At 44.4% G+C, this 16,005-nt stretch overlaps 1 protein-coding gene across 3 annotated transcripts in view; it reads left to right on the top strand.

The window, feature by feature from the left end:
* macrod2 (mono-ADP ribosylhydrolase 2) overlaps positions 1–16,005 on the top strand; it is a 1,287,980-nt gene that overhangs the window by 1,232,321 nt on the left and 39,654 nt on the right. For 2 of the 3 annotated variants that reach the window (XM_039739039.1, XM_039739037.1), the window contains exons 10-11: positions 6,103–6,162; positions 7,482–7,535. In XM_039739039.1, the coding sequence (XP_039594973.1) occupies positions 6,103–6,162; positions 7,482–7,535 (114 nt within the window). Of the gene's footprint in view, positions 1–6,102; positions 6,163–7,479; positions 7,536–16,005 lie in introns of all 3 variants that reach the window. The other variant, XM_039739038.1, reaches the window with a different exon arrangement.

Below are 16,005 nucleotides of genomic sequence, written 5' to 3'. Positions count from 1 at the left end.
AATATCACTGTGTGTGGGAGAAGGCCACGCACAGATCACGGCTCTGCTGCTCTTTAATACAAGCATATTGATGATGGTGCGGCTCAGGGATTCTGTCAGCTGCTAACAGAAATAGTCGGCTTTTACTGAAATTCTCTTTCAATTGAATTCTACAGCGTGTGGAGGCCGGCTCATGAATTCGGCTTTTTTTCTTTTTTAATACGGTGGTGATTGTGGATCTTATTTATTTCTCTCTGTCTGTTTTCCCATGATAAGTGTTGACAAACCAAGCTGTTGTAAATTGTCATTTCACTATCTAAGACGAGTTTGCCCTTATCTGCATGTGATGCGCTGATATGCATGCTTATCTGTGTAAATGTCGCACGGTTATGTAGCTTTCGGGTGCTTCATTTCGTTTATAAATCCGTGTAAGCATTCTGAGCTCAGTGAAGAGCACTATATTCGAATAAATTGAATTGAAAACAGGCTCTGGCCCCAGTGACCCTGAGCTGGACAAAGCAGCTATTCACAATGTTGGAATTCTTATACTGTGTAGGGAACCTGTTTTTGGACTCACAATAGCGAGTGTTGTATAATATACAGACTAGCTCCATTCACCAGAGCTGATCCCGGCCGTACTGGGCATAGGAACCAACTTCAGGGAGGGTGCTTTTCTATCGCACCCTCACTCACTTGCTTACTCCGAGTCAAACTGGAATTCCAGCTAACCTCACTTGGAAATACTTGAAACTCGAGTATCCTGAAACAAACATGCGGACACACAGAGAGCCTGTACACTCCACACAGGCAATGGCAGGCTTAGATTTGAGACAAGTTTGAGCAGCAGCACAATCTACTCAGAAAGCATTTGATAAGGTGCCACATGAGAGGCTGGGCACCAAACTAAAGGAAGTGGGAGTTCAGGGAGATGTTTTTAGATGGGTGCAGAATTGGCTCAGACACAGGAAGCAGAGGGTGATGGTGTGAGGAACCTCATCAGATGTTAACAGTGGTGATCAGCAGGGGTCAGTGCTAGGGCCGCTGCTATTATTAATATTATATCTAAATGATTTAGAGAGGAATATAAGTAACACGCTGGTTAGGTTTGCAGATAACACCAAGATAGGTGGATTAGCAGATAATTTGGAATCCATTATATCATTACACAAGGACTTGGATAGCATACAGAATTGGGCAGATTTGTGGCAGATGAAATTTAATGTCAGTAAATGTAAAGTACGAGGTGTGGCAGAAAAGTAATGAGACTGATTTTTTATTTACCAAAGTTTTTATTTTTTTCAAACATCAATGTTATCCCCTTCAAAGTAGTTCCCTTGGACAGCTACACACCGATGGAGATGTTGTTCCCACTGTTGGTAGCAGCGCTGGAAGTCTTCAACCGGTATGGTCTTCAGCATGTCCGTTACACTCTTTTGGATGTTTTCTAAAGTCCCGAAATTACGTCCTTTGAGGACATTTTTCAGTTTAGGAAAAGGAAAAGTCACACGGACTGAGGTCAGGTGAATAAGGGGCTGGGGAACCACAGGAATGCCTTTGAGGTCAAAAATTCTGTTATGAAGAGGGCAGTTTTGGCGCATGTGCAAATGTTCAGTCAAAATTTGATGAGCGTAAATCTGTTCAAATTTACTTGTTCACTCAACATTCTTAATGTTAAACGACGGTCTGATCTCACAAGAGTGTTCACACGTTCGATGTTTTCATTGATTTTCGAAGTTGAAGTCCTCCCTGAACGGTGTTCATCTTCAACGTATTTTCTGCCTTCCAAAAATTATTTGTGCCAGTGAAAAACTTGAGCTCGGGATAAAGAATGTTCCCCATAGGCCTGTTTTAACTTTTCAACGCGTCACACTTGCCGTTTAATGGACAACGTTGCTCCAAATTCCGCTGTTTCATTTTGCGTGACGCACAACCAAAAACACAACTTCGCTAATAGCAGTCACAAAAATCACGTAGTTAACGGAAGGAGTTGAAACTCGCACTGAGCTATGGGAGGGTACTGATACGTGCTCTATCAAGGACAACAGCGCAGCGTTGCCAGATCGCTTGCAGTGTTGCCAGTCTCATTACTTTTCTGCCACACCTCGTATTACACATAGGAAGTAAAAATGTTAGGTTTGAATACACAATGGGCGGTCAGAAAATCGAGAGAACACCTTATGAGAAGGATTTAGGAGTTTTAGTGGACTCTAAGCTATCGACTTCCTAACAGTGTTCAGAAGCCATTAAGAAGGCTAACAGAATGTTAGGTTATATAGCACAATCTGTGGAGTACAAGTCCAAGGAGGTTCTGCTCAACCTTTATAATGCACTGGTGAGGCCTCATCTTGAGTACTGTGTGCAGTTTTGATCTCCAGGCTACAAAAAGGACATAGCAGCACTAGAAAAGGTCCAGAGAGGAGCAACTAGGCTGAGTCCAGGTCTACAGGGGATGAATTATGAGGAAAGATTAAAAGAGCTGAGCCTTTACAGTTTAAGCAAAAGAAGATTAACGTGTGACATGATTGAAGTGTTTAAAATTATGAAGGGAATTAGTACAGTGGATCGAGACTTGTATTTTAAAATGAGCTCATCAAGAACACGGGGACACAGTTGGAAACTTGTTAAGAGTAAATTTCACACAAACATTAGGAAGTTTTTCTTTACACAAAGAATGATAGACACTTGGAATAAGCGACCAAGTAGTGTGGTAGACAGTAAGACGTTAGGGGCTTTCAAAACTCAATTTGATGTTCTTTTGGAAGAAATAATTGGATAGGACTGGCGAGCCTGTCCTCGTCTAAAGTGTTTTGCTGTGTCCCCCTATTATATTTCTTAACTGTTTACCCAAGGGGGTTTCCAAATCACAAGTGCATGAGGATGATACCAGTGTAACCACCCTACAAGTACCATTTCCAAGCTGGGCCTGTAGTACACATGACATATTGGTAAGTTAAAACACACACATAATAATAATGAACTGCTGTCTGGCAGTTCCTAGGGCCTGATTTCAAGTCCCGTCCAGGTGATCTGTACTGTACAAAGTTCACACGTTTTCCTTGGGTTTACAGCGGGTACTCTGGATATCCTCCCATGTCTGCCATTTTAAACAGCTGACTGTAAATTCTCCTGGGGTGAGCAAGTGTGGATACCCGTGTGAGTGCTGTGGCGATAGATCAGATGGGGCTGCTGTGGAGCAGACCCTTTACTCCAGAAAAACCAGCAGCACAGTTCAAATAATGCTTAGGAGTGGCATTGCATCAAACAGTGTACAAGTACAAAAGGGAGTATGAAGGTAAGGAGTGCACACTGCGTAAAACCAAAAACAAAGTAAGAAAACCAAAGTCCCGCCACGCTGTCTATCTGAGTATCGATAAGAAAGCTCCTTCCTACCTGCCAGCCTCCTTTATCCTCTTCCCCTTCTCCAGACAAGCTCATACTTTTGCTTTTCTCCAAATTCCAAGCTCATCTGGCTGACTTTAAACTTCCACAGTTAGTTCTGCTCGAGTGATGGCAACTTTTTACCGTCAGTCATGTTACGTGGCACTGAAAACGAAACTCATTTGCTTCTATCTCAACATGCCCATACTTTGCGCATCATTCTCATAAACCATCTGCACTCTATTGTTAAGGTTACCTTTGTGGAAAGAGTAAGAGTGTCGTCTAGTGCAGTGGGCCTCAGCTGGACAATTTTCTGCTGTGTAAAACATGTGACATAAACATGCAGTCCAACTGGCTGTTCAGCAGAACTTCTGAATTGCAGCGCTTGTGTGGCATTTCCTTAGAGACATCCATATCAGTTTGATCCGTGATTCTGCATTGGCCCTGTGCAAGTGAACCCTGTGCTGGAAAGGCGTATGGTGCGACCCGTGACCCTGATTGTGTGGGTCTTAGAATGCTATGTTTTGTTATATAGAAGTGCAAGCTGGTCAAGATTATGGCCATACACTTGAAAGCATGGCTGCTTTCGCCAGTGGGCACCCTTGCCCTTCCTCAGCACGCCTGTCTGCCTCTCCTCATGCTAATGATGTCCGTAACTGCAAAAAAGGCTTTGGAAGCCCATCAGCATCAGACGTCAACTCAAGAAGCGAGGCCTGCCTTATTGAACTCCTTATTGAAGGTCCATGGCTCCTTACTAACAGGATGTGCCAGCCTGTCACATGTGTCACGGGCCACTGGTGGGTGACGTTGCTAACTGATCTGAGAAGACTTATTTGACAACTTAATATCAGAAAATCAAATGAGCTGATTTTAGGAGAAACACTATTTACCTCCATGAAACAGTCATCCGAGTCTGGGCAGTAGAGGCCGTTTTGAGAGTTAGACATATCTGGGGACACTTAAGAGACTCAAAAGTGACTTTAAATCCAAACACTGAGGAAATTACAAAAAAAAAGAGAATGTTTTAAATCAGAATTTACATTCTATTGGCTTGCTTTGGAAATCCTAATGTTAGTATTAAAAACAGGAGAAACTGGAGAAGTCAAGGTCCCCTCTAGTAATGTGCAGAACAATTTGTGTGAAATCAAATTCACAGTGAAACTCAGTGGTTCTCTCAAAATAACATTTTATAAAGTTTATACCACTGACACAAGAAGAAAGGGGTTTAGTCCTCTCTGGTGGGCTTTCAAACATTAATTATGCTTCCATCTCCCTGTCATTTAGTATTTAAATAAAGATCTCTAGTGGAAAACAAAAAATCCCCACAAGTGTGCATATCCTCAGCTAGCATAAGGCAGTCGCCGGAGTGCAGAGAGTTTTCTTGGGGAGGAAACACAGTAATGCATGCAATGGGGTGTTTTGGTGGGACAATATCTAGTATGTCTCATTTTTAGAATGCACCTCTCTGTGCTGATGGCATAAATAAAATGGATGGCTGGGCACACTCATTCATCTACACCCACTCCTAGTGGGCCAGCTTGTTATGCATGGTATCTGGAAAAACTGTCAATTTTAGTTAATACCATGATCTGGATTTTAGGCCTCACCCAACTGTATTTGACTTGTCCATCACACACCTACCTGCACATTACACTTTATACTTCTATTCTGTTTTTATACTTTATGCTGCCTCTGCTACTTATTATTTGTGTTTATCTTTATACGTTGGTTTTGTCATTTGATGTGGACAGCAAAGATAGAATTTCATTGTACAGGGGAACGTGTTTCCTTACTGTGCACATGACAGTAAACTTTGAACTTGAACAAAGGATTCAGGGGTTTGTATTGATGTAACATTTACAGTATATCATCTAAACAATGTGAAAAAGTGATTAAAAAGACAAATAAAACGTGACGTTATATCATAAAAACTGTCGAATATAAATCAAGAGATGTAATGCTCAGACTATATAACGCACTAGTAAGACCACCTCTGCAGTAGTTTGTGCAGTTCTGGTGACCACGCTACTTGACAGACATAGAGCTGTGCAGAGGAGAGCAACCAAGGTCACCCCCCGGACTAAAGCACATGTCCTAATGTGACAGACTCAGAGAAATAAACCTGTTTAGTCTTGAGCACTCACTGCGTGGGGACCTCATCCAGATCTTCAAAGTCCTCATAGGCATTGATTAGTAGATCCAGCAGAATTCTTTCGACCTAACAGTGAATCACATACTTACTTGAGGATATCAGTGGAGGTTAAGGGGAAGTGCATTTAGGACTGAAGACAGGAGGTTGTGGGACTCTGGAACAAACAACCTAAACATGAAGTTGAAGCAGAAACCTTGACCACCTTTAAGAAGAATCTGGATGGGATATTGGGACAGCTAAACAAATGAGCTTGATAGACTGAATTGCCTCTTCTTGTTTGCCAAAAGTCGTGTAATCTGATGTCCCCACCACTCAAAGTCAGCGCTCCACCCTTTCACTGCCAGTGCTGCCACTTCTTGCATCCCGCATTCCAGTAGCATAGTCACTTCTGCTCCCTCCTTGTGCCCAGGCCGGCCGAGTGTAGCAGCTGATGCTGAAGACCACAAAGCAACAAAGTCGCTGTGTTCAGCCTAAGGAGGCAGTCTGGAAATCTTATTAAGAGGCCTAAAGTGAACTGCACCTAACCTGTCTCTCTCAAGTTATCATTTCCACTGACCTGATTATTTATTTTATTAATATTTTTTTCTTTATAGACAATGATGCAAATGATGAATCAGGAAAAGAAGCTGCAGAAGAAAAAGAGGCAGAAGAAGGTCAGTGGTATTTCAGTTTCCACCATGATATCAGAGTGGCACCAATACCAGCCACTGCCCTGGGGGTCCCATGGGTCACACCTCACCACCCTTGTATTTCTGTTTGCTCCACTGCAGCTCAGTAAAGTCAGCAGCAGATGGTGCCACCCGCTTACTCTGCATGTCTCAAGTTCAGTGGCTGCAGGTTTTCATCCCAGCCAACTTCTTGTTTCTTTGGACTCCCTCAGTAATTAATTAGCAAGCCGTTTCTTCCTAGTTGGTGTGGCCTCTGCAGCAGTGAGTGCCATGTCCAACCCCAAACCCCAATCAAATCTTAAATCTCAACATAAGAACAGCCCTGTGATTTCTTAACCAACCTACTGAGGTGACAATGAAGACCCACCAATTTGGGGCATACCTGCTTGATCACTAGACCACCATGTGGCCTCCACAACAGAACCAGTGCCCCCCAAACTGCTATGAAGCACCCAACAATCTGTCCTGCAGGAATTGGGGTCCCACTGGTGAGATATTGTGAGCACATGTTGATATGTGCTACGAGCCTAGGACATCCTGTGGCCTCCAGAACAGCACGTTGTCCACCCAGGCCAGGGCCAGGCACAGTCCCCCTCTCTAAGAGCAGCCCAGTGAGTAGCTGTGACGTGGCAAACCGTGCAGGGCCGTCTTAACGTGTGGGCACTGGCTGGGCACTGTTTCTGTTTTGCTATCAAATCATTGACCCCAGCAAACTACTTACCTGGGGGCCTATGTTAATGTTGTTAAGATGGTCCTGGGCAGACAAGTCCCCTGCATCTCATGCCACCGTTCAGGAAGCATCACGATTAAGACCACTTGTGTCTTTCCATTTCCTTATATGGCCAATGCCTTCATCCAAGGCGACTTGCATCATTTATGGCCGATGCCTTCATCCAAGGCAACCTGCAACATTTATGATACAATTGGTTACAATTTATTTTTCTTTTTCCAATTGGAGCACAGCACAGACCTGCTCATAGTCACACAGTGGTGTCACTAGTGAGATTTGAACCCACAGCCTCAGGGTTGAAGTCCAAAGCTTTAACCACTCCACTCCACTCCACACTGCCTGCCCTGCACGTCTTGCTTGGTTTGCACCTCATTTGTGAAGTGACAGACTTTAGCTAATCAATATTCCTCATTTCACATAGCCAGAGGCCTGCTGGCCAACACTTGTGCCTGCATTCAACTCTTTTGTGAAATGTTCATAGATCTGGGGTGGTGGGTGACCGTCACCCACAGAGTCACACATTTATTGGTCTTGTTGATTTTTTTTTTTTAATTTTTTTTTTTATGCACAACAGAACCAAAGAGCCCCAAAAAGGAGAAACTCAACAACGGTGAAGACAGCGGTGGAGGTAAGTGCAATGGACAGTCTCTGTGGACCCCACTTACTGTTTGTTAGACCAATGCCAGCAGCTGTCACAATCTGATCCCCTGCTGATGTTTCACCAAGGCCAGGTTAAGACCCCCAGGGTGTCAAAACTCAAAAGGCCAAACCCTACCCTCACTACTACAACCAAGCATACACATACAACATTATGAACGTCACAATTGTCAATAATAAATTAAGTACAAGCACTGAAATAAAAAAAAAAAACCTCCCAAAGTGTTATTCCCCTTTTGTTTATTAATGTATGAATGCAATGTTACACTGGCTGTAAGAAAACGATTGGAGGAGGAGGACGAGGCGGCCGGGAGCATCTGCTGATTACCGCACCCGCCACACGACCGATTGGGACCCGAGTGCAGCCGTGAGACCTCAGCAGCACCCTGCAGCAGTGTGACGTTTTTAACTGTGATGATGAGTGCAGTTTCACATTTATCCGAACTTCTTCTGACAGCAGTAGCACATTTACCGAAGGCTTATAACACTTGGGGGCAGCAAAGGGAACGTGGTGTTGTACATTATGGGTTTGCATATTTGCAACAAAATAAACTCGAGACCCCGTATAGTGGGGTCTCTTCTATGGAGTTTAGCTCGCTTTACCTACCGTAGTGGTCTCGTTGTCTTCCACCTTGTCGTCGGTGCGGCGAGAAATTGCAAAGTGGGTGGGCCTGGAAACAAACAGGAAACGTCTCGGTGAATGACGGTCAGAGTGAGAGAGGGCTTGGTGTTCTGACGCTAGGAAATAAGGTCGGGAGGAGCCCCCCTGTAAGACTATGCGGGTGAAGGGCATTGTTTCACGGTGAGGGGAGGTGGGAGACTGTGCCCCCATAAAAATCAGCAATCAGTAACTTCGCCGCTGATTTTAGACCTACGACAAGCAGCGATAGCAGCCGTTCCCTTTAACTATCTGTAAGGTCCGGCTCATTAGTCTCAAATGAGGTATTACGTCTTGTTCAAATCATCATTATGGTTGTCCTATTTTCATCTTCGATTGCCAGGTTATAAACGGCATCTTTTGCTTGTCTTTCTTTAATTTTGCCATTCGCCGGGCAAATGGGCTGTCGCTTTGAATGTACGACCCTTTTTATAATACAACTAGCTTATTGGACACTGTCCTCTGCCTTACACACCCATATTGTTTTTAATGCTTTTTATTTTAGATTTGACTTGACAGGTTTATAATCGTGATCACTCAAGTGTGGGGTAGGGGTGGCTGTTGAGTGCCTGTCGGTAAAAACGAGGATTGTTCCTCTGTGTGTGTGTGTGTGTACCTCTGCCAAATACTGCAATACAAAGAGTACGCGACATGTGATTCATCCTAGTTGGGCCTCATCAGGTGTGCGCACTTTTTCTTTCACCCTGCGGAGATCGAACCTCAGATCCTTGTCTTTTTTTTTCATTTTATGTCATATGCTAGGGCGGCAGGGCATTCGTGTCACCCTGATGGTAGATCCGGCCATTCGTCTCACTCTGCAGTAAGGTTGCAGGGTCTCGGGGTAACCCGTGCGACTCGAACGCCTCTCCTTCCATGCGGCACACGGCGACTCCTCGCGTAGCCGAGATCTGGCAGGACTGCACTGCGCAGGCGCCTTTTGGGATTTTTGAAAGCGATTAGAAGAGAACTGATGTGGTGCTTTCATATATCTGGAGTTTCCTTCACCTCGTAGACATCTTTTAATCTCATCGAGTGGGAAGTGTATTAAATAAACACGGAGCAAGTGCTACCATAAAGCAGGGAGCCACGATCGTTTTCTGCTGGAAAGGTTGCCACGAAAGTGAAATGGCAGCACTCTGTTTGTCTGCGGCGTCTTTACAAGCTGCGAATCTCTAATAAAATTGGAAAACGAATATAAACTGCCACATGCCTTCTGTGCTGGCACGAATCTACAAATGTGCGCACGCTTGGCGAGATGTGCGGGGCCGTCCGTCAGTCCGACATAACGCCTGAAGCAACGAGCGCCGCTCAGAAATAATTCAGGGAAAGAGGAGAACGAGCGCGTGTGAAATAACAAGAGGGGGAAAACATGAAAAATACGGACAAAGAACAGGGTACAGTATGTGAAAAAGAAAATGAATGTTCCCAAAAGATGAACACGAGCGAATGTGTAGGAATACAAAGTGTTTTCATTTTCGGATTCCATTCTCAGCTTTGATTAATCCAATTCAGCATCAGTGGGGCCCAAGCAAGAAACAACCATTGGCAGGAGCAGCCCCTCAGAGGACACACACACACACACACAGAGCGAGTGTAGCGCTTCTTCGTGTGTGTAAAAGACGAGAGATTATGAGTGGAGTGGGCAGAAACCGAGCAAGCGCAAACAACAAGACGACGCGTGTGTGTGAGAGAGAGAAAAATGAGCTTAGTACAAAAATCAAATCATGGAGGGCATGAGTGCTCAATAAACAAGATGTGCGTGCAAAATACGAGGTATTCTGTGTACAAATAACAGGAAACAATGCGAATATACTAAAAACAAGGAGAACAAAGGCGCTATATGGGCTGACGCCGGAGGCACGTATAAAAGCAAGTGAACCTTTGTTTTTCTTCACGTCTTCCCCGTGTCCCACAGGCCTAAAACACCATACTCTTCTTCTTCTTTGCACCAACTCAGGCTCCTGGAGTGGTGGCTGCTGGCCCCCTTTATAGTACACCCGGAAGTGTTTCAAGTGCTTGACCACCTGTCTCCGATTGCACCTCCGGGTCCAGACGGGCCCAGGAACCTCTGCAGCACCTCCTGGTGGCGACCCCGGATCCCAATAGGGCTGTGGAGACCTCCATCTCCCATGGAGCCCTGCGGGTATCTGAGGTACCACAGTCACCCAGGGGGGCTGCCATCAAGTGGTCCAGGGGAGGTACTGTGCAGCTCATGCTTGCTCCCCTGGCACATACACAGAATGGGTGTGCAAAAAATGAGGTGCTCAGTGTACAAAAACATGAACACGAGTGCAAATAATGTGAGTATATGAAAAACAAGAAAAGGTATGGGTGTAAAAAAAAAAAAAATGAACATACTCCAGTGCAAAAGCTGTGAATATTAAATGTGCAATTGTAAAAGTGAGGAAAATACTTGAGTGCATAAAATTAGAAAGGGTTTGAGTGTGCAGGAAAGAAGTGTGAGTTTGTGATGAATCTAAAAATGTAGAGGAGCGTGAGGGTGCAAAAGCAAGAGGTCAGTGTACAGATCTAAAAAAAACAAAGTGTGAGTGTGTGATAAACATGGAAGAGCATGAGTGTGCAACACAAACACATGAGTGTATCCATAAAAAAACAAGAAAATGTATATGCACCAAAAATGAAGTAGAGAGTGCAAACAACAAGAAAATGTTTGCACACAAATAAGGAAGGCTTTAAGTGAGAAGCAGTGTGTGCAAAAAGTGAGAAAACAAAAATACCAAAACATAAGTGAGAGTGCAAAACTGTCAAACAAGGACTTGTGCAAAGGTGAGTGTGAAGGAGGGCACATTGGCCTGGCGGGCTCCCTAGACTTGTGCCTCTGCCAGGCCGGTGCCCACTCATTCTCAACATTTCTGTGTGAATTTGTCTCTCACCTCCCAGAGAGTGCGTGTGTGTGTGTGTGTGTTTGGGGGCTTCAAACAGGCCCTGTATGAGTAGATGTGGGTGTGTGAAGGACTGGTGCCCATCTGCTGTTGGCTCCTGCTCTGTGCCCAGTATTGCTAGCATAGGCCAGTAGATTTAAAAAAGGACGGAGACAACGTGAAGTCAAGAGCTGCGTGAGGTAAATGAAGCTGGAGTGTAAGAAGAAGTGTGTGCAGGAATGGCAAAGGTCAGGAGTGTGTACAGAAAACAAGAAAGAAGGAAGGAGTGTGTGTTAAAACATGTGAAAACTCAGTTGTGCGCAAAGATGAAAGGAAAAGTGCAGAATTCAAGGTTTGTACACAAAAGGTGACTGAGGGCTGCTACATGAGTAGGTTAGAATAACAACTTTGACATATTTAGTATATTTCTGTAAATGTAGTTAAAGCTTTTTGGAATTTCTTGCTGTGTGCAAACATTATGTTAAAAATGAGGACGAAAGGAGCCATAATATGTAATATGTGAAAGCAAAACCTAAAAGGATGAAAAAGGGTCTAAAACAGGACATGGAGAGAAGGGTGTGTTACACTGGCGCCACCTGCTGCTCCCGTCTGAAACTGAACACAGAGCTGAAGGGTCCTGTTAGTGCAACAAGCGCCTCCTCAACCAAAAGGTGCAAAATGTGGGTGGTCGATTAACCCCTTGGGCTCCTGAAAGCCTCAAAATTCAAAACTGTGCTGGGTCACTGAAGATGAATTTAAAAATAAACACGTTAGAATGTTACAAGCTATGATTCAGTGCCATTACATGACAATCAGATCAGGTACCCTGAGCGAATTCAGAAGAATTCCCTTCAGTTAATGTTTGTCTAGTTCACCTCACTGAGTGCGGACATGGAGCACGGAGACAAGTTCACACGTAAAATGCAGTTACAGACTTCATAAATGTCGTAATGCTTACTGCTAATGTTTAAACACAATGAAAACAAAGCCGCTTCAAAAGAACACAAATGGAACCTCACAATGTCTGCCCCGTACAATTAAGAAGGCAGGCGTTTGGGGGATTCATTGGGTTTTAGCCTGCTGTCCCCTCAGTGTGCTTTTACCTGTCCGCTCCTGATTACTTCGGCAGGGGGGCACCATAGCAGGTGGGTTCACGGCTCACAATTGCTTTAATCTGCACGATGAAGCAGCCATTTAATTATTATTTAGTTGTTTGGCTGACTCCTTTTCCAAAGTTAAACATTGGAGATGCAACTGCTTCCAGTTTATTTGTGTGTTTCCAGTTGACGCACAGGCAGGTGGAGTGAATTGCTTGAGCAGAAGGTCAGTGTGAAGGAGGGCACGGTGGCCTGGTGGGCTCCCTAGACCTGCCTGTCCGTGTGAGGCTCCAAACAGGTGGCTGTGTGAGGGACAGTTTGGCTTCTGCTCTACGACATTGGAGGTCCAACTGGTTCCATTTCATTTGTTTTTTTTTTTTTTCCAGTTGGAGCCCAGGCAGGTAAAACAACATACTCAGGGTTACACACTGTCACTTGGGGGATTTGAACCTGCAACCTCAGGGTTTGCAGTGCAAAGCTACACCAACCTGTGGTGATTCGTATTGCCTGACTCCGCTACGAAACAAAGAAAAAACTAAAACTTCTTGACCCAGAAATTCGGGGATTTACTTAAGAAAAGAGAAAGAAAAAAAAAGTCCCCCGTAGCAATGAGAAAGTTCTTCACAAAGACATTTCAAGTGAACGCTAGAGACTTGGTGGCTTCTGCTCTCCCGCAGAGAAGTGCATTTGTGTGTCGTGAGGAGTGGCTGCTCCGTGTAATGCTGGTCACAAGTACAAGCTGGCGTGGCTTTCATTTGTGATGCCATTTGTCCGTTTATGATGTGCATAACTTAATTGTCGGCGTCCTCCATAGCTGACTGCATACTCCATAGTATCCAAATAAGCTGGAGCTCTAACAGCACCCCCTACATCCTGCCGCCCTTTGCCACACTGTCTGTCACCATCCATTTCCTCCACCCTATTTTTCTACTAGAGGGTTACGTGGAGTCGACGCCTTCCCATCAGGCATATCCAAATAGCTTTAAGAGCCCCCGAGTTGTGTAACAACTGTACTTAGCGGTGACAGAGCTAGGAATATTCTGTGAATGCAAGCCTGGTTATTTACCATCATTACATTCCCCCTATTAAGTACGGCAATTTGGTAAACATCTTTAGGGAAAACATTGCACTGCAGTACGAGGTGGAAAAATGCGAAAATTGCAGCCGGCCGCTCAGAGCTGCGCTGATGTGAATGGCGTGAGCTCTCTCACGGCCAAGCTGCGAGCTCTCGCTTACTTCCAAATGAACGCTCCCATGCAGTGTCCTCGTGATTTGTATCGCTGCCTTTTTTTTTTTTCTTCTGTTTGCCTATTTCACACTTCACTTGTAGCAAATCTAACTTAAGATGTCCGTTTATTCAGTCTGAGCAACGGGAAAGTCTTTCCTTAACACTGCAGCCTCCTGCCGTCTTATGCTGTCGGCTCATTGTTACTCAAAGGGCCATCAGAGGTCGGGGACATGAATATTTAGCCAGTGCTGTTCAGGGTGAGCGCCACCTAGTGTGCATGTGTTGTCTGACAGTCTTAAGTGACAGCAACACTGTACACAGAAGCATTTAATACAGTCCTTCGGAAGTTGTGCATTCCGCTGAAATACAAGAAAGCCGAGTTAAGCTGACATCAGATTTGGCCATTTGGCAGCAGGGAAGAGGAAAACCAACACAGCGGCTGACTGACTTCCAGGAGGCAGTTAACCTCTGGACACCATAGTCTGCTTGAGTCGAGAGCTCCGATTTCCACTCTGAGGCCAGTGGTAATTCTTGCAGTTTGGGGGTCCCAATACATTTACTCTCACACACTGACATAGAGCAAAATTCATGAAGATTAGCGACGGTGGAGATTGGGCTTTCATCCAGAAGAAAAAAACATGTTTGTGTTAGACCCACCTGCCCCTCTTCTAAAGGCGAAAAACTTTGAAATTAAAGGGTTTGTCAGAGAAGACTGCTGTGGTGTTAAGATAATAAAAATGAAACATTTTGAGGTGGGTGTTTTTATTCACTTATTTTTGTTCCCATACTACGTTTTGTTGTATCTGTCTGTGTCTGGGCCTGGCTGGTCTTTCGGCACATCTTTATTAATAGGCTGATGGTCAGTGTGGAGGTTATCCCGTGGTAATCGGGCAAGTCCTGCTGGCTGAACTCTGAAATCTTACTCTGGTATTGTAGAAAACAATTAGATACGAAGAATGTTATCACTTAGGATATTTTAAACTTAGGCATATACAGGGGGGTCCAGATCTAATTATGCAGATCCAGATCATCTGGATGACTTTGGTTTATGCGGGGACGATTCCAGTTTGGTGTGAAGACAATTCTTCATGTCGTCAGTTCGCACACTTCTCGATGGTCCGGGATTTTTCGGGTGATTTTCTATGTAACCCTAACCCTAACCCTTAATAATTTATAGTGTAATGAAAATTGCATAATTAGATCTGGACCACCCTATACAGTGGAACCTCGGGTCTCGTGTGTCTTGGACCACGTACAAATCGGGTTGCGACCAAAAAGTTTGCCAAACTTCTGCATCTGTTCACAACCACACACTCGGGTGACGAACAAGACAGTTTCCCTTCCGGTTCGTACGCGCCGGTGATTTCCGCACGTGTTCAGTCTCTCCCTGTACAGTAACAATGTTCTCGGTCAGACGTGCATCGCACAGAGGGACTTTACCTCAAAACTGTAATCTCCTCTCCACCCAGTTCCTCCTCACTTCCTTTATGCCAGAACTCGATTCGTGTAACGTTAGTTTTCTTGGCTGTTTATGGTTAGTTTTTGTATAAATTAAGGATTTTTCAAATATTCATTTTTTTCCCTGTGCTTAAAACTCATTAAAAAAAGCGGTTCGTAAGGCTCTAGCGTGAACTCTTACAATGTTAGTTTTGTCTGTTCAAGGCTTTCTCAGTGTTATTCAATGTTTTTATATTTAGTTTACTATTACATTGTGCATTATATGGTATAAGTAACTATTTTTGTGCTTAAAAATCTTTAAAAAAATCTATTTACATACAGTTCGTACGGTCCAGAACGGATTAATTGTATTTACATACAGTCCTATGGAGGAAATTACTTCAGGTCACGACCAAATCAGGTTGCAACCAGAGTTTTGGAACGAATTACGGTCGTGACCCGAGGTTCCACTGTACATGGCTGTGCAGTCTGCAAGCAAAAACCACACCAACGTTACACGGAAAAGCTGCTCTTCTTAACGTACAGTATGTGGCTGAAACGCTATTTGTCAAAGACCCCTGGAGCTTTGCATGGACCATTTCCTTTCCCTCTGAAGTTGTTTTAAAGCATAAGCCAATCTCCCATAAGCCCCTGCACACTGCTGCTGACTACTGGGCATTGAAGTCCTCTCATTAGCAAAGCCACAGGATCATCCCAGTCATGGGCTCATTTATTGAACAATTAAACACTGCAGCGCCCGTGTGGGGTTCTCATTAATTCTTGTCTTAAGAAAGTGTGCGCCCTCTTTCTTCCTGATTTAAAGGATGTGGACTGCTGCCACTCAAACCTCTGGTCCGGCCTGATGAGAGTATAATGGGCCCGAGTCATTTATAACATCACACGATGCAATACACCCTTTTCTCATTGTCTTCGTTAGCCTAAAAATACCCAAAATATTTATCATTACTATATATGTTCTTGTCTGGCTTTGTGTAGATCTGATGAGTTGGGGTGGGGGGGTCTTTCTGTCTGGAGGCCACCCCACTTTGCGAGGGTTACAGTGCGCCCCCTGAGTCACTAGTTTGGTTACTGTTTGAATGATAAGAAGGTCAGCATCTTGTAATCTCACTGTGCACTCT

Source organism: Polypterus senegalus, chromosome 16 (assembly GCF_016835505.1).
Source record: "Polypterus senegalus isolate Bchr_013 chromosome 16, ASM1683550v1, whole genome shotgun sequence".
NCBI lineage: Eukaryota > Metazoa > Chordata > Cladistia > Polypteriformes > Polypteridae > Polypterus > Polypterus senegalus.
The sequence above is the reverse complement of the archived record's forward strand: the minus strand, read 5'-3'. Positions and strand labels throughout refer to the sequence as shown.